Source organism: Equus quagga, chromosome 20 (genome assembly GCF_021613505.1).
Source record: "Equus quagga isolate Etosha38 chromosome 20, UCLA_HA_Equagga_1.0, whole genome shotgun sequence".
In the NCBI taxonomy this organism is placed as follows: Eukaryota; Metazoa; Chordata; class Mammalia; order Perissodactyla; family Equidae; genus Equus; species Equus quagga.
The window spans coordinates 15,424,138-15,444,262 of NC_060286.1; the positions used below are offsets into that span (position 1 = coordinate 15,424,138).

A 20,125-nucleotide genomic window follows, 5' to 3' on the forward strand; every position below is an offset into this window, starting at 1 on the left:
ACTACACTGTTTGAATACTGTAGCCTTTAGAAAGTTTTGAAACCAGTAAGTTGTGAGTCCCCAATTTCCTTCCTTCTTTTCAAGATTTCTCTGACTATTAGGGAGTCCTTTGAGATTTCATATGAATTTTAGGATGAGGTTTTCTCTTACTGCAAAAAGGCTGATGAGATTGTGATAGAGATTACGTTGAGTCTGTAGATTGCTTAACAATATTAAATCTTCCAATCCATGAATGTGGGTTGTAGTCCCACTTATTCATGTCTTTAATTTCCTTCAGCCAAATTTCGTAGTTTTCAATGTACAAGTTATTGCCTCCTTGGTTAAATTTCTTTGTAAGTATTTTATTCTTTTTGATGCTATTGTAAATGGAGTTGTTTGCTTAATTTCCTTTTCAGATTGTACACTGTTAATATATAGAAATTTAATTGATTTTGTATCCTGAAACATTGCTTAATTTGTTATAATTCTAACAGATTTTTGTGTGGAATCTTTAGTTTTCTACACATAAGATCATATAATCTGTGAATAGAGACAATTTTACTTTTTCCTTTCCAATTTGTACACTTTTTATTTCTTTCTTGCTTAACTGTTCTGGCTAGAACTTCTAATATCATGTTGCATAGAAGTGGTGAAAGCAGGCACCCTTGATTAGCTCCTGATCTTGGAAGAAAAGCTTTCATTCTTACATCACTGAGTATGATGTTAGCTGTGAATTCTTCATATATGGCCTTTATCATGTTGAGGTGGTTTCCATCTATTCCTAGTTTGTTGAGTGTTTTTAACATGGGAAGGTATTGAATTTCCTCAAATGCTTTTTCTGTATCTGTTGAGATGATCATGTGGGTTTTTTCCTTCACTTTATTAATGTATTGTATTACACTGATTGATTTTCTTATATTTAACCATCTTCGTATTCTTGGAATAAATCCTACTTTATCATGGGATATAATCCTCTCAATATGCTGCTAAGTTAAAACAATGTAGCTCTATGATCACCCTAGCTTTCTGTGTGGAGGCAATTTCTGGATCATGACCACAGGGAGCGGGACCTAAGCAGAACCTAGCAGCTTCACCGAGGAGATAAAATAGAGATCAGTGGTTGGGGAGGGTGAAGTTGCTGAAAGCTGCAGGGCAAATTTCTGGAAAGGAGGGAGTTAGAAAAAAAAGACCTCCAGGAGCCGGCTCCGTAGCCAAGTGGTTAAATTAGCGCACTCTGCTGCGGTGGCCCAGGGTTCGGATCCTGGGCGCGGACATGGCACCGCTCGTCAGGCCACGTTGAGGCACCATCCCACATCCCACCACCAGAAGGACCTGGAAGTAAGATATACAACTGTGTACCGGGTGGTTTGGGGAGATAAAGCAGGAAAAAAAAAAAAAAAGGAAGATTGGCAACAGTTGTTAGCCCAGGTGCCAATCTTTAGAAGAAAAAAAAAAAAGACCTCCAAATGTCTGCATAAGTCCTTACCGGGTACTAGGCCATGCATATGTTGAGTGAAACTCCACAAGGCTGGACAAACAAAAACTAAGAAGTTGTATGCTGAATAACTCTTAAGAGCTCATACAAGGCAGGGAGACCTTCAAGTTCTGACCAGACAGAGTGGAACTCCTCAGTGATTCACTTGGAAATTCAGTGGAAACTCACTTAGAATATACTTCATTGTAGGGCTGAACTATCCCTGAAGTGAATGCTACTTTAGAACCACCATAGAAAAGTTTACAAAGAGGCCTTAAAGAGGTCAAACTGACCTGCAAGTTACTTAACTGCCTGCCAAAATAAAGTTCAATAATCTAACATTAACAATGTTAATGTAAGAAAACAAAATGCAGACACTCAACAATGAAATATTCACAACATCTAGAATCTAATTAAAAATTACTAACATGCTAAAGAAGGAAACATGACTCATAATGAAAAGAAAAATTGATCAATAGAAACAGAACCAGAAATAACAGAGGATGAAACTAGCAGGCAACGATGTATAAAAGTCTATTATAACTATGCAGAAATAATTAAAGGAAGTCAAACATAATGAGAAAATGGAAGACGTTTTTCAAGTCTTTAACCCATTTTGAGTTGATTTTTGTGTACGTTGTAAACAGTGGTCCAGTTTCATTTTTTTGCAGGTGGTTGTCAAGTTTCCCCAACACCACTTATTGAAGAGACTAAGCTTTCCTCATTGTATAATCTGAGCTCCTTTGTCATAAATTAATTAACCATATTTGTGTGGGTTTACTTTTGGGCTCTCTATTTTGTTCCATTGATCTATGTGTGAAAATGTAAGATTTTTTTTTAAAATGAAACTTATAGGTTTGAAAACTAAAATATCTGAAAGGAAAAATACACTAGATGTGATTAATAGCCAATTTGATACCACAAGAGAAAAGATCAGTGAACCTGAAGACATGGTAGAGAAACCACAGTCACATGTGGTTTATATATATGTAACTGGAGTTCAAGAAGGAGAGGAAAAAGGGAAACAAAAAATAGTGGAAGAAATGAGTGGCTCAAATTTGATGAAAAATATAAACAAACAGACCCAAGAAGTTCAACAAACTCCAATAAGGATAAACACAAAAGAAAAAAACAGCAAGGCATATCATAATCACATTGCTCAAAATCAAGTACAAAGAGAAAATCTTAAAGGTAGTCAGAGGAAAAAAAGACACATTATGTACAAAGGAATAAAGATAAGAACAATAGCCTTCTCTTCAGAAAGTATGCAAGCCACGAATCAATGAAATGTCATCTTTAAAATGCTAAAAGAAAAATACAAGTCAACTTAGAATTCTATATCCAGTGAATATATCCTTCAAAAAGTAAAGCAAAATAAACACTTTTTCAGTAAAACAAAAGATGGGAGAATTTGTTGCAAGCAGATCTACACTATGATAAATGCTAAAGGAAACTCTTCAGGCAAAAGAAAAATAATATTGAATGGAAACTTGGCTCTATATGAAGAAATAAATACAACCAGAAACCATAAATACATGGGTAAAAACAAGGTAAAATTAAAAAGATGGACATAGATATACTAAGCAGCTGGATTGGCTTTATTACTATCATAAAAAGTAGACTTCAGAATAAGGAATATTACAAGGGATGAAAAGAGACATTTCCTAACAAAAAAGGAGTCAATTCATCAACATTAAAACACTAAATATAAATGCATCCAATAACAGAACTTAAATACCAATGAAGAAAAATCAAAATGAGAAAAAGGCAAATCAAAAATAATAGTTATAGATTTCAGCACTTCTCTCTCCGTAAATGATAGAATTACTGACAAAACAAGAGAAAAATCAGTAAAAATATAGAACTTGAACAACACTAAGAACCAGCTTGACCTAATTTACCTTCACAGAACACCACACTCAACAACTGTAGAATAAACATTCTTTTCTATTGCACAGGTAATGTTCACAAAGATTGACCGTAGGCTGGATTATAAAATAAATTCAGTAAGTTTCAAAAGATAAAGTGAATTAGAAATCAGAAAAATAATTGTATCAGTCTTCTCAGGTTGCCACAACACAATACCACAGACTGTGTGGCTTAATCAAGAGAAATTCTCTTCTGGAGGCTTGGCAAGTCCAAGATCCAGGTACCAACAGGATAGATTTCATTTTGAGGCCTCTTCTCTTGATTTGTAGGTGGTGACGATCTGTGTGTTTATATGACTTCTTTGTGTATGTGCAGAGACAGAGAGAGATCTCTGGCTCTCTTTCTATAAGGACACTAATTCTATAGGATCAGGGCCCCACCCTTATAACTTCATTCAACCTTAATTACTTCCATAAAGGCCCTATTTCCAAATACAGTCACGTTAGACACTAATTCTATAGAATCAGGGCCCCACCCTTACAACTTCATTTAACCTTAATTACTTCCATAAAGGCCCTATTTCCAAATATAGTCACGTTAGGTGTTAGGGCTTCAAAATTCGAATTTGGGGGGGGGGGACACAAACATTCAGTCCATAACAATAAGATATGTAAAAAATCGCTAAATGTTTGGAAAACAACCCATGAGTTAAAGAGGAAATTATAAGGGAAAATAGAAAACATTTTAGTTGAATGACAATGAAATCACAACATATTAAAAACTGTATGAATGCAGCCAAAGCAATGTTTAGAGGGAAATTTGTAGCTTTAAATGCTCACAACAGAAAAGGAATAAAAAAGTATAATATCAATGATACAAATTTCTATCTTAAGAAGCTAGAAAAAGAGTAAATTAAACTTAAAGGAGGTAGAAGGAAGAAAAATCATACAATAACAGCAGAATCAATAAAATAGAAAAAAGTTTAACAGAGCCCAAAGATGGCTCTTTGAAAGGATTAATAAAGTTGGCAAACTGATAGCAACACTAATCCAGAAAAGCGGAATTTACAAATTACCAATATCAGAATACAAAATGGATCATCACTGCACATCCTAAAGATATTAAAATGAGAATATTATGAATAATTATGGTATTTCAGAATGAAAATGAATGAAAACAAAAAAATTCTTTCAAAACATCAGAAGTTATCAAAATTGACTCAAGAAGAAACAGGATATCTGAATATCCCCATTTCTATTAAAAATATCTCCAAGTGTATTAAAGATATTGAATTCACAATCAAAAACGTTCCCATAGAGACAACTTTGGGCCTAGATTGTTTCACTGGCATATTGTGGGAAACATTTAAGGAAGAAATAATTCTAACCTTATGCAAAAAATTCCACAATACAGTTCAGTAATTTCACAAAATGTTTCTCAACCCATTTTATGAGGACACTATAATCTTCATACCAAAATATGAAAAATAAAGTACAACAAAATATTCCTCAAGAACACAGGCTCAAAAATCCTCAAGAAATTATTAGCTAATTGAATCCAGCAATATATAAAAAGGATGAATATGGGGTTTCTCTAAGGAATGTAAGGTTGTTTTAACATTGGTCAGTAAAATGAACAAATTCAGCAATTAATAAAATAAGGAAAAAATTGTATGATTATCTCAGTACATGCAGAAAAGGCAGGTGGCAAAATTCAATACCTTTTCATGATAAAAATTCTGTCAGTCTGATTAAAGGATCTACAAACAGATAACACCCCTAAAACTAGGTATAAGGAAAGGATGTCTACTCTCTCCACTACTATTCAGTATTGTACTGGAGGTCCTAGTCAGGTCAAAAAGAAAAAGAAATAAAAGACAAAGATTAGAAAGAAAGAAAATTATCTCTGTTCAAAGGTAACCTGATGGTCTATATAGGTAATGTGAATGAGTCTAAAAACAAAAAATACACAAACTACTAAAATCAATAACTGAAATTATCAAGGTTACAGGATACAAAGTCAATATCCAAAAATCAATTGTAAAATGAAATTTTAAAATAATACTATTTAGGAGCTGGCCCAGTGAAACAGCGGTTAAGTTCGCATGCTATTCTTCAGCAGCCCAGGGTTCACCGGTTTGGAACCCAGGTGCACACACATGCACTGCTTATCAAGCTATGCTGTGGGAGGCCTGATATAAAATATAGGAAGATGGGCACAGATGTGAGCTCAGGGCCAATCTTCCTCAGCAAAAAGAGGAAGATTGGTGGCAAATGTTAGCTCAGAGCTAATCATCCTCAAAAAAAAAAAAAAAGTAGAAAAAAAATACCATTTAAATCAATGAACCATAAGCACTAAGGAACAAATTTCCTGAACAATGTTGAAGACCTCTATACTAAAAACTATATGACATAACTGGGAGAATTCAATTAAAAACTAAATAAATGAAGCTATACCATGTCATGGACTGGAAGCCTTAGTATTTTTAAGACAGTAATTCTCTCTAAATTGACACGGATAGTTTCAAGGTAATCCCAGCAGATGTGTTTGCAGGAATTGACAAGCTGATTTTAAAATTACATGGGAATTTACATTCTTAAAGTTCTATTCTAGAATAGTTAAAATATTTCAAAAAAGAACAAAATTGGAAGACTCACACTACTTTATTTCAAGGTTTATTACAAAGCTACATTTATCAACACCGTGGTATTTGTATAGAGAAAGACAGGCCAACAGAGCCAAACAGAGATCAATAATGGGTTCACATATAAACAACCAACTGATGTTTGATATAGGTAATAATGTATTCCAATGGGGAAAGGATAACGTTTTCAACAAACAGTGTTTGGACTAGATATCTATATGAGATAGAGATAAAATTGAACTTCAATACTCAAAACATCTATTAGTTTGAAATGGATCATAGAACTAAACATAAAAGCAAATATATTAAGTTTCTATTAGAAAACAGAAGAAAATCTTCTTTCCCTTGGGGTAGTTAAGACTTCATGACCAAACAGCACCAACCATAAAAAAAAAAACTGACAAAGTGGTCTTCATAAAACTTAAAGCCTTCTACTCTTCAAAACACGCACCCTACCCCTCAAAAAGGAAAGGCAAGCCAGACCAGAATATCTGCAACACATATACATGAAAAAGGACTTCTGTCCAGAATATATAAAGAACTCTTAGAATCCAATAATAAGAAAACAACCCAGAAAAAACGGGCAAATTACATGAACAGATACTTCAGAATATATACGAATGGCCAATAAACACATAAAAATATGCTCATCATTAGTTACCAGGGAAATGCAAATAAAAACCACAGTTCCACTCTACAACCCCAAAATGGCTAAAGTAAAAAAGAATGACAACATCAAACATTGGCAAGAAAGTGAAACAACTGGGACTGTCCTACATTACGGTAGAAGTGTAAACTGGAATAAATACTTCGGAAAACAGTTTGGCAGTTTCTTTTAAACCTAAACATACATTTATCATAAAACTTAGCATAAAACCCACTCCTAGTTATTAGGTATTTAACCAAGATAAACATAAACATGTCCACACAAAGACCTGTATATGAATACTCATAGCAGCTTTATTTATAATAGTCAAAACCTAGAAAAAATCCAAATATCCATTAATAGGTGAATGGATTATCACACTGTGGTATATTTATACAATGAAACACTACTCAGAGACAAAAAAGAAAAGCACAGATGAGTGAAAGAAGCCTAATACATACTATATGACTCCATTTCTATGACATTCTATAACCGGGAAAACTAATCTACAGTGTTAGAAATAAGATCAGTGGTCGCCTGGAGCGTAGGGTTGACTGTAGGCCTATACAGAGAGAATTTTCTGAAGTGATAAATCATAATTACAGAAATGTATATTTGTCAACTTCTTAGAACTTTACTTAAAATGGATGCACTTTATTGGATGTCAATCATACCACAATAAAGTTGATTAAAAAACAAACCTGGCAATTCTTAAGTGCAAAAATGCAAGCATTCTAAGCATCTATAATTGACTTTTATGATTAGCCAAAAAAAAGAAAGTTACTTGAAGCACCAATTATTTGGTGGTAATTAGGCAAGAAAATTTGGTTACCCTACTTCTTACAAAGTACCTTTTCTATGCAAATATGATAAAACAATTTTTTTAATCCTAAGCATAGACTCAAGACTAAATGTTGGGGCCAGCCCCATGGCTCAGCGGTTAAGTTCGCACACTCCACTTTGGCGGCCCAGGGTTTTGCCAGTTCAGATCCTGGTGCGGACACGGCACTGCTCATCAGGCCACGCTGAGGTGGCATCCCACAAAGCACAACCAGAGGCACAATTAGAATATACAACTATGTACTGGGGGACTTTGGGGAGGAGAAGAAGGAAAAAAAAAGATTGGCAACAGTTGTTAGCTCAGGTGCCAATCTTTTTTTAAAAAAAGATTAAAAGTTAATGTGACTGGGAGTTTAGAGTAAAACAAACAAACAAAAAACTAGAAAATGCTGACCTAGAAGACAAAGTTTAAACTTAAAATCCCCATAATCTACCTATCTAGCCATTTTGGACACTCCCTACTTTGCACTATAGAGTAACAACAAAATTTAATAATCGCCTTCACCAAAGCAGATATCAAATAAGCACATGAAAAGATGCTCCATGTCATATGTCATCAGGGAACTGCAAATTAAAAGAACAATGGGACACCACCACAAACCTATTAGATCTAGAACACTGACAACACCAAATGCTGACGAGGCTGTGGAGCAACAGGAACTCTCAGTCATTGCTGGTGGGAATGCAAAACGGTACAGTCATGTTGGAACACAGTTTGGCATTTCCTTACAAAACTAAACATGCTCTTACCATATGATCTGGCAATCACATTCCTTGCTAATTACCCAAAGGAATTGAAAATTTAAGTCCACACAAAAATCTGTGCACACCTATTTATAGCAGCTTTATCCATAACTGCCAAAACACAGTAGTGGCCAAGATGTCCTTCAGTAGGTAAATGAATAAATAAACTGTAGTATGTCCAGAGAATGGAATATTATTCAGTACTAAAAAGAAAGGATCTATCAAGCTATGAAAGGATGTGGAGGAATCTTAAATGCACATTACTAAGTGAAAGAAGGCAATCTGGAAAGGCTACGTACTATATGATTCCAACTATATGACATTCTGGAAAAGGCAAAACTATGGAGACAGTAAAAAGCTCAGTAGTTACTAGGGTTGGCGGATAGGGAGGGATGTTTAGGCAGAGCACAGAGAACCTAGGGTAGTGAAAATACTCTGTATGATACCATAATGGTAGATACATGTCATTATACATTTGTCCATTCCCATAGAATGTACAACACCAAGAGTGAACTAATGTAAACTATGGACTTTGGGTGATTCAATGTGTAGGTTCATCAACTGTAACAAATGCAGCACTCTGGTAGGGGATGGTGATAACGGGGAAGGCTATGCATATGTGGGGATGAGGTGCATATGGGAAATCTCTGTCCCTTCCTCTCAATTTTGCTGTGAAACTAAAACTGCTCTAAATAAATAGTCTTAATTTAAAAAATTTAATAAGTCCTACCTCCCTGCTTTTCACCCTTCCACACACAGCTGTTCCATATCTCCATGCCTTTGATGTCTTCCTCCCTTTGCCTGGAAACATACTTCACTGAAATGACTTGTTTAATTACCTCTTTATCCCACTGCAATAATTAGTTCAATTATGAATAAAGCTGCTATAAACATCCATGCACAGACAGGGCTTTTATTTGTTTTATGTCTCCTGTGCCCATATAGTACCTAGTACATATACAGAATTCAGTTGGTGTCAAGTGACTATTAATGCCTTTGGAAATAACACCTAAGCCAGAAATTCCTAATATCTCTAGGCCTGGGGAAATCTAGTAAGGTTAAAAATGTCTCTGTGAGCCTCTAGGGAGGCTTTTTCATAACTCGAAAAAGAAGGCACAAAAGAAAAGAAGGAAAATATAAAAGAGGAAACCCAACATCCTTAAAATTCCCATGACACAGGTTACCCTGCTTTTCTTAGATGACTCAACCCTTGCCCCACTAAAGCTATTCTCTGCATAGCAGCAGTAATAACAGGCACCATTTAAGCACTTTAAATGAATTAAATAAGTTATCTTTTTTTTTTGAGGAAGATTAGCCCCGAGCTAACATCCCCCGCCAATCCTCCTCTTTTTTGCTGAGGAAGACTGGCCCTGAGCTAACATCTATGCCCATCTTCCTCTACTTTATATGCGGGATGCCTGCCACAGCATGGCTTGACAAGTGGTGGGTAGGTCCACACCTGGGATCCAAACCAGCAAACCACAGGCCACCGAAGCAGAACGTGCAAACTTAACCACTGCACCACTAGGCCGGCCCCTAAATAAGTTATCTTTTGGTAAATTGCTTAGAACAGTACCTGGTACAGAGTCAACACCATAAAATTATTTGCAAAACAAACAAAAAACAAATGCATTTAATTCTCACAACAACTCTATGAGTAGGTCCTCTTAATACTCTCACTTTATAGCTAAGGAAATTGAGGCCTACAAGTGAGGTAACTTGCCCAAGGTCACACAGCTAGGAACTCAGGCATTCTGGCTCTTAATCACTGGGTCTTTTATCTGAAATGGTCCATTGAGTCTGACTTCACAAGCAACAGAACATATCTTATGATGGTCCATAGCTCTTTGGTTATTGTACATCTTGAGGGTACTTTAGCACATGCCTTTCATAATTATCCTCCTACTGAACTGCAAAATTCTTAAAAATAGGGATCATTTCTTATTCTTTATTCTAGTATCCATGATTCCTAATCATAGTGTAGGCACACAGTAAACACTAAATGATATTTCTACAAACAGTTTCCCTTTGTTTCTGAGTCTCCTGAAACCAAGAGTTTCTTTTGATTCTATCATCTAAGTATAGATTTTCTCCTCAATAAATAATTTCATATTTATTCAAATACAGTCACTGGCTACTTGGCTGCCTAGTCAAATGGCTTTACAAAATGTTTCTACAGTTGAGCATCTATCAACTTGCCTTTCTACTTCTCCAAAGTAACTCCTAGACATTTTACTTTACAGTTATTAAGAACTGTCTTGAAAAAAATCTTTAAGACAGATCCTTGAAGCAATCTTCAGAGACTGGTACCATATATTCTTCTCGCTCTATGTGGTTTTCCATCTATTCCATCTCCTTGTTTCTTGTATCTTAGTCAGTTTCCTACCCATTATAACACATTATGTCCAAATTCATTCCTTCTCTCTTAAATTGTATTTAGTGGAGAACCTTGTTAATCACTTTTTGAAAGCTGAAACAGACCATGGTACTAGTTCTCTTAACATTCTATCATATTTTTCTGATATTCATCAGCCTGCCTAAGTCATTTCATCAACTTGTACTGACCACTTTGTGTCATGCACCAGGAAACAAGAGATGAAACACATATCCTTTGAATCAGAAGAGCTCAGAGTGAAGTAGAGGGAGGAAGAGACACAAGTAAGGAACCAAACGTAGAAAAAAACAGTAAGCTAGGGCATGCAGAGAGCCCTGTGGGAGCACAAGGAGGAAAAAAACTTTGTATGATGGTTCAGAACCTCAATTTTTAAGTCACACAGAGTTGGATCCAATTCTTAACTCTGCCACTTACAAGAGTTGTGTGACATAAGAGTCAAGGTTTTCTCATTTGAAAAATGTACAATAACCATTTCATCTGTTCCTGCTTGGGAATAGATGAAATAAAGTGCTTAGTTTGAGAAATCATGACAGGCACTCAGTAAGTGGAGTATGATATTTATAATAAGGGGGCATCTAGCCTAGGTAAGGAAGCCTAGGTAAGTCACCTGGAGGAGGTGACTCTTGAATTGAGTCTTAACCAACGCATAGGAAGTGGAAGGAATCAAGAGGGAACCTTAGAGAAAGGTTAAGTTTCCACACTGGCATTGAGAACTTTTCATAACCCAGTCTCTACCTACCTCAGCAACCTCATCTCCCTTAACTCTCCTAAATGACGCTTCCTTTATCCAGGCTGGTTTACTCACTGACCTCAGAATATGCTTTATTTTTCTTTTCTCTATTACTGCTTAGGTCATACCTGTCCCTGTTCCTAGTATTAGCCTAAAGCCTGTCCATAAGACCAACATAAGTTCCACCTTCTTGTAATTGATCAGTCTGGCCCTTATCATGCCTCCAGTCTTTGAACTTTCCCAGCAGAGGGTCAGATTAACACACTCTCCTCCACACTTTCTTTGCCCTCCCACTACATGCATGCTCATCCTAGACCTAACCATCTACACCTTTGCACTGATTTAACTTTTCACATGTGAATGTCATGTCTCCATTAGAACAGAGATTCCATGAGGGCTAGGCTTCATTTATCAAGAGAAAAGAGGGCAAGGATACAGCACTTTAATGTCAGATCTATTTAGTACATGATGGAACAGATCAGAAAACTGTTAGCAACAGTCTCAGGGTTAAATGCAAATCACATGACAGGTCTGTAGGGCCTTAAATGCTTGGACTTAATGGTGTTTCTTGTTTTTAGATTCTCACTTTGATATGCCCTTAGCTCTACCAACAGCAAACTGTAAAAACTTTCCATTGTGGAATGCAAACTGATGCAGCCACTATGGAAAACAGTATGGAGATTTCTCAAAAGACTAAAAACAGAAATACCATATGACCCAGCTATCCCACTACTGGGTGTCTAGCCAAAGAACCTGAAATCAACAATCCAGACAGAGTGACTTATGCACCCCTATGTTCACTGCAGCATTATTCAGAATAGCCAAGATGTGGAAGCAACCCAAGTGCCCACTGACTGATGACTGGATAAAGGAGATACAGTATATATATACAATGGAATACTTCTAAGCCATAAAAAATGACAAAATTGTCCCATTCACAACAACATGGATGGACCTTGAGGGTATTATGTTAAGTGAAATAAACCAGATAGAGAAAGACAAACACTTTATGATTTCACTCATACGTGGAAAATAAACAAACACATGGACAAAGAGAACTATTTAGTGGTTACCAGGGAGAAGGGGGGTCAGTGGGTGGGCACAAAGGGTGAAGAGATGCACCTATATGGTGACTGACAAATGATAATGTACAACTGAAATTTGACAATGTTGTAAACTATCATAGCCTCAATAAAAAAATAATAATTTTGGGGGGGGGGGGATGATCAAAAAAACCAAAAATAAAACGGCATAACAAGAAGTCAAAAAAAAAATTTTTTTTTTGATAGTGATTACTTGCTGAAATTGATTACATACTGAAATATTTTGGATCTTTAGGGTTAAAGAAAATAAGTTGTTAAAGGTAAAAAATCAAAAACTTTCCATTGTAGATTGTCTTAATCATTTAAGATGTCTCAAATCCTTCTGGGAATAAGCCATGATATAACAAAATAAAGGTCAGGTGAAAGCTTGGCAGTCAACTCCTTAGACATGGCTACCATACCGGGAGGTAGTATACAAAGTAACTAGCACAGTGCCAGAAAGATAATACTTCCTTAATTACTCATTATTAAAACATTGTACCAACCCATTATCCTCTGCAACTGCTTTAAAGAAAGTAGAAAAACACAGATTCTTTTCCCTTTTTAGACAGTATACCAGGAGCAACTTCCTGAACCCCATTGAGGCCTCAGTCCTGAAGAAGGAATCCTAATCCTAATACCCAATGTGTACTGGGGTTGTCTTTTTGGACAATCTCTACAGGTTAAGAGTGAAAAAAAGCTAGATTAGATTCTTGTCATACTTCTTAGAGTAATTGAGTCTTTCCAAAATCAAGAACTCTCAATGTGATACAGGAAAAAGTGGGAGGCTTAGAGACTGCAATCAAGCTGGACTCCCACAGAAAGAAAAGACATAAATACTGTCCCATAAAGGATAAAAGGTGAACTCTTCAAACTCCTAAAGGCATTTGAGATTGTGACCACTGCCTCTGATGATTCTTCAGACCACCCACTTTCAGTCCAAAATGGCAGGAATGATAAAATAACACAAAGAACGGGCCAAAGAATCATGAACTCTTGGAAGTGGAAGAAACCTCCAAAGTCATCCAGCCTAAGCCTCTCCTTACACAGTTGAGGAAGTAGGCGTAAGAGAGATGCCAAGCTACATGCCAAGTCTGTTTCTGCCTCCCCAGATACTCACTTCATTGTCATAATTTCCCCAAGATTTTATTTTTTCCCTTGCAGTAAGCAAGATGAGAGAGAATAGGCTCATTTGCCTTGCAAAACGGGCCCCCAAACTGGAAATATCTAAGACTCTTGCCTCTGACAGAACACTGGCACAAAAAAGTAAAAGTATATGCATTCTTGCGGTTACCTGATTAAACTAGCAAGTCCCTGCATAGGAAGCTGTATACAGACAAAGAGTGACAATGCTGACTACAAACAGAAATACATACTTAGAACTGGAAGCTTTTCATGTTTCTTCTATAGAAAGAAAGATCTCTATGGGACGACCAAAATTATTGGAAGTTTCTAGTGGTGATAACCGCTTCTTACCTGTGTATCTTCATGATGACACACTGAAGAAAAGCTGAATTAGACCCTGCGACTTCTTAGGAGTCCCACATATCAGGGCATTAGCTCTGGGAGGTAACAAACAGAAACTTGAACCCTTTTCTTGTTAACTGAACCAACCAAAGTTCTAATGACTGTTTTTACCCAAGTTCAATCCTAAATTTGTGTTCTACTCTCCTAAACTCTAAGTTTATCAACTTATATGAGTAAGACAGGAAAATGCTTAGGAAAATTAAAGAAGCCACTTGGTGAATAAATCCATTCATGTGGAATAAATGCACATACAACACAGAAATTAAACCACTTTTGGGGGAAACATAATAGTTAGGTATAATTATTCTTCTTCATCAGTCCCTTGAAGTTTGTCCTAACTCCAGTGATTCAGAAAAATGAGAACACTAGGAACTTCACGTCCGCAAGATCAACAACATCAGAAATTTTAGTGAATGGTGAGCCAAACATTAAGCAACAGATTATGCAAATACTCAAAAAGCTGAAGTGATATTATACTGAACTTTAAATGTATTTAGTGACTAGAATGCGCAAGATAATATCAGAGTTCTGCTCTGCTCTGTCAGGAGATCCTGGAAACACTACAGGTGCTGCAGCAAAAGGACAATGTCAAAGTACATTAAATTCTTAAGCAAGGGGACAAGAATCAAACCTCAAACCATATCACAAGAGAGTTAATGTAATAACTAGCGAGATTAAAGCTATAGAAGGAAGAGACAAGACGAGAAGAACAATTAGATGCCTTTAAATACTTGCCGGGCATCAGGAAAGGAACTACCGTTGTTTTAATTGCCCCTGAGAAGAACAAGTACTCAGGAATGAAAAGTACAGAAAAACAGATTTTGCTTTAACAATAATTTTCCACGTTAGCCTCAAAATTCAATAAATATTAAGAGTGAGAGAAGGAAAAATCTACATAAAATAGAAAGAGAGAATCGAAGAGACTTGGGCATACTGAATGAGCTTTTGACAAAAGTTTAGGAGCTTATATGGAGCGTGACACTAAACTATGCAGATTAGCAATGAATTATAGTCTCATAAATAAAGTTGGCTTCCAGTGTTTTATAACACGCAAGAAGACAAAAAGTATAGATGATTCTGAAAGCCATATTTTATGAAGAATAATCCATGAGCGGTGGTCAAGCTATTGCAAAATTCCAGATGAGAAAAGACGACGGACTGTTCTAGGCAGTGGTGATGGGAACAGAAAGGAATGGAAGGCTTACAGAGTAGAGAGCTCACAGTACTTGATGACTTATTGGAGACTCTTGGAATAACAATATTTAGCAGGATTTACCATGTTAATCTAGCCATTCAGCTATTTACAGTAACAACAAAGCAGCAAACACATACAGAGTACTTACCATATCAGGCAATGTTCTAAATGTTTTACATAGGTTCATTCATTTCATTCTCAGGATTCTATGAAATGTATTCTATCATCATGCACATTTTACGATGAGAAACTAAGGCTAACATCAGTAAAGTCAGTCAGCCAATAAATATCAAAGAACTAGTGAGAGATTAGGTACCAGGCTCGGACCTACATAATCCCAAAGCTAAAGGTCTTCATCGATACACTAGACAGCTGTAAAGAAAAGGCGACAAAATCCAAAGCAGGCAGCATGCAGCAATGTTAAAGACCCCAGTCGACAGAAAAGCGTCAGTGGGGAAGAGGACCGAGGGGTAAGTGAGGATTTGGCGGTATCAGGATCACGGGATGCACTTGCTTAAAAAAGAAATAAACAAACAAACCAAACAAAAACCCTGCATTGAATCCAAATTCCTAGAGATGGGACCTAGGAACTAACTTTTTAAAAGCAAAACCAAAAAACCCCGGGTAATTTTTAGGCAGACCCAGATTGGGGAACTCCTGTAATAGATCTCTAAGTTCTCTTTCTGCTTTAACATTCTAGTTGACACGCTAAATGAACTTCCCAGAAATGAAAGGAAGGAAGGTGGGTACAGCAGCAAGAAAACGGCTATGCATTTACAGTTCACACCATTCATGCTCCCTATGCGTTTACAGTTCACACCACTTATGCCCCCACTTTTACTAATGTCTCTCACAGGAACACGGATAGAGCAGGCAGTGGAAGGAGGGGTGGGGTGTTCACGGTACTCTAGGTAAAAAGCAGGCTTTTGTCCAGGATTTTCTAGTAACAGTAGCACAAAGAAACCCTTCCTAACTACAAATACATGTGGTGATCGACTGCAAAACGAGGTGGATCCCTCCGATGATCCGTGTCTGGCTAACGATGGATGCCAACATATCCTTCTACGTGCTCACAAGCGTTGCAGGAAACCACGAGATTGCGGCCTGCCTGCTCGGAGTCCAAAAGAATCTGGCTCAGCACCAGAAGCGCCTGCTCTGCAATTACACCCTCCAGTACCCTACTCCCAGAGGTGACCTGTTCCGCACATACCTGAGGGTCCTCGGGTAAGATTTATCTCTTCCTCGGTGACCAAATAATCCACCCTTCCGTTCATGTTTTACAGCTTGTCTGCTTCCCAGGGTCAACTACGACTCACACAGGTAGAGGTGAACCAACCTCCGCGCGGGCGCCCAACGCACAACACTTTCGGTTTCAGCAGACCCCGGACCGGAAGAGGAAGTCGGGAGCGCTGGACGCGCCAGGAATGCTGGGAGTTGTGGTTCTGGACGCCGACGTGCTGCTTTATCTTACTCGCTCCTCAAAGCAACGTGTGAGATGAGCTAGCGGGAAGTTACCATTCTAATTTACCATTGGGGGAGGGGTTGGGGGTGGGGGATAGTAAAGGTAAGAGAGATAAATGATATTGTAGAGGAAAAATTGAAAATAAAATCTGCCTTCTCAGAAAATCTCCACAAATGTAGAAAAGGAAAAAAAAAAGAGAATTGTATTATTCAGTAAGCATTAAACCAGAGTGGGATGGGCGTCACAGGCAATCCGCTAATGAGATTGCAAAGATACAGAAATCTCACCTTTTTACATAGCCGGGCAGATAACATCGGTTACATGCATGTTCTTGTGTAAGAGGACTTAACACCGTTTGCTTTGGTAGGTCACCCTGGGTGTGGCCATCTGTGTTAGTTAATTGCCTTATCTCAAGGGAAAATAAAACTTGTCCATCTCCACAACAAGCGCGTGCTTGAAGCTTGGAGCAAGGCACCTAGGGTAACTCCTGTGGTGACAGGGAGATGGGGCACTAACTTCCTTGGTTATTTACGTTTCGAAGAGTTGGCTCCCAGGACCTTACAAAAAATTTTCCTGGGTTGTAACCTTGTTATTCCAATATCAGACCCAGATGTATTATCATAGCTTCTTAAATGTGCTATTTTTTCCTTTTGGAGAGAGTTTGCCTGCCTGACGTCTTAAGTCATCCTTCCACAGACTTCTTTTGTAACAATTGATATGGACATGATCTTTTTATGACCTTATGAAATGAATCTTCAATCTTTTTTATTTAAAAAAAACGGTTAGCTGCCTACGTAAGTATTCTGTTTCTCTCCTATATAATCCTTCATAATGTCTCTGAATTGGTCCACTTTTCTTTTTTTAGTCACCTAACTGAATTGTTTGTTAAGAAGTTAATAAAATTTGACATGCGCTTGAGATAAATTTGTCTAAGAAACTTTTGACTAGTCTCATAGTCCCTACAGTTAAGACGTTCAGAAAAAATATCTGTTCCTATTACTTTATTCTCTGTTTAGGTGAATCATGTCTCTATACACCCAGCAACTTAAGCACAAAACCAGGGAGATAGCCCAGACTCTCTCTCTCTCTAATTTCCTTCCTTCCGCCTTCCCTCCGTCAATCAATCAGTAAGTCCTAGTGCTTAAGTATCGAAACTATTTCTTCCTCTCTGTTTTTAAATTAATTTCTTTAGTTAATATCCTTGAAATCTTATCTGCATTGTTTTAGGAACCTCTTAAATGGTTTCTTTGACTATAGTCTCATACACCTTAAATTCATCCTCCACATGTTCCCAGGTTATCTTTTCTAGAATCCAAATTTTATGCTATTACTCTCCTGTTTAAAATCCATCAGTGTCTTCTCTTAGCCTCCAGGTAAAAGCCAAATTTCTTAGTAGGGCACACAGTAATTCATGATCTGGCTTTCCTGACCTTTATGTTTCTTTCTAACATTTTCTTGCTATAAAAGTGTAAATTGGATTATGTTATGTCCCTGCTCAAAACCCTTCAATAGCTATCCATTTCACAAGAAAAGCCAAAGTCTTAATGATGCCTATAGGGCCTATATGATCTGGTCCCTTTTTAGCTCTTTAGCTCATCTACTACCACAGTCTCTCCCTCTTCCTACTATCCCAATCCTCTGCAACCCTCCCCCATTCTCCCCCCCCCCCCCCCCCCCCCCCCAATTTTGCAGCCACACTGGTCTACTCTCTACATGTTCTTGCTTTCAGCCAAAGCATCACTGGGTCATCTGCTACCAGACCTTCACATGCCTGACTTCTTGTTCACATCTCAAGTAAAATGTTGTCTCCTTAGTGAGGCATTCCTAACCACTAAATACTGAACATTAGGCCTTTCTTCTTTACTGTAGAATTTATCACTACATCTCAAATTATCTTGTTCATCTATATGTTTACTTATTTATCTTCACTCTCCTTCTCAATAGAATCTAAGTTCATATCAAGCCATACTCAATTATAAGCAGTTTCTCACATTTGGCATAGTGGTTAAAATTCTTTGCCTTTGCATATTCTATTTATTCCCTGTACCCTGATTATTCTTCTAGCCTTTCTTCTTGGATAATTTCAGTTTATCGTTACATCTTAGTAAAGAGGTTATCTCTTCCAGGCAGACTTCCCTGACAATTTCTGCCTCCCCAGGCAAGACTAGTTTAGTTGCCTTCTATCTGGGTACCTCAGATTTCTAATGTGCCTCTATCACATTGTATTAAGCTATACATTTTATCTGTCCACTTACCTTAGATTTTAGATGAAGGAATTGTGTCTTTCCTATTTATTTTATTTATTTATTTTTATTTATTTATTTTGAGGAAGATTAGCCCTGAGCTAACATCTGCTGCCAATCCTCCCCTTTTTGCTAAGGAAGACTGGCCCTGAGCTAACATCCGTGCCCATCTTCCTCTACTTTATATGTCGGATGCCTGCCACAGCATGGGCTTGCAAAGCGGTGCCATGTCTGCACCCAGGATCCAAACCAGTGAACCCCAGGCCACTGAAGCAGAATGTACGAACTTAACTGCTGTGCCACCGGGCCAGCCCCTGTGTCTTTCCTATTTATATCCCCTGTACAATGATGCATCCGTAGTGATTATTCACTAAATATTTGTTGAATAAGTAAATAACTTAAGTGTCCTGGAATTGGACCAGAGGATATTTGAGTGACAGGATCAATTTCTCAGGTAGCTATTAACTGTTATCTCTGAGCAGACTACAAGATCCCCTCTCAGTTATTCCTTCTAAACCAGCTCTCCCCTCATGCCCACTCCCCAATTATAGAGCAGCCTTTATCATCTCTTGGTTTGTTAAATTTAATTCTAGTGTCAATCTTGAAGTCCACTTTATCATTTAACTAGTGGTGGGGTGAAGTGGATTTGTTTCACTATATTATTTGATTTAATCTTCACAGTAACTTTTAGAGTAAGTACTACTGAGTCTATTTTATATATAAGGAAGCTGAGGATCAGGGAAGACTTTGACTTGCCTAAGAGTGCATGACTAGAAAGAAGCATTGTCAGAATCTGAATTTAGGGCTTAAGTGTTGATGTTCTTTCCAGTACGTCTCCCTCCCCGAGTCCCAGAGACTCTGATACAATTAGGACTCCTGGTAGCTTGCTATAATAATTCAGCGTTCAGAAATGAGCATGTAGATTCGGACCAACTACATTAATAACCATTTCTGAATTTCAAATTCACTGCTCATAGAGCAGGTGAAATTAGAAAAATAGTAGTGATAATTACAGTAATGGTGGTGGTAATGTCATGAATTGTGCTGTGCTAAATCTGGCTGAACTTGATTACGCTAGAAACTAAGTTTCCCAGAATCCTTCTCCCTGTATGGCTCTAATTAGATTTTGCTGAAAGAAAAATGTGTGCTTGATTTGGAAGGCAGAAGTGGAGTAGTAGTTTTTGAAGGTCTTTTGCAGTTATGTATGATGATGGACAGATGCAGAGGTGACTTGTGGCTTCTAGCTTGTCCTTGTTTTCCTCTGTTCCATCGACAACTCTTCTTCCTGTCCCAGA

At 37.4% G+C, this 20,125-nt stretch overlaps 1 protein-coding gene across 1 annotated transcript in view; it reads right to left on the minus strand.

Moving 5' to 3' along the window:
* The window catches only part of SYNJ2BP (synaptojanin 2 binding protein), a 74,850-nt gene extending 58,344 nt beyond the window's left edge, over positions 1-16,506 (minus strand). Inside the window, exon 1 of the mRNA XM_046647353.1 lies at positions 16,336-16,506. Coding sequence (XP_046503309.1) covers positions 16,336-16,399 — 64 coding nt within the window. The 5' untranslated portion in view covers positions 16,400-16,506. The remainder of the gene's footprint in view (positions 1-16,335) is intronic.
* Between the last annotated feature and the right edge of the window lie 3,619 nt (positions 16,507-20,125).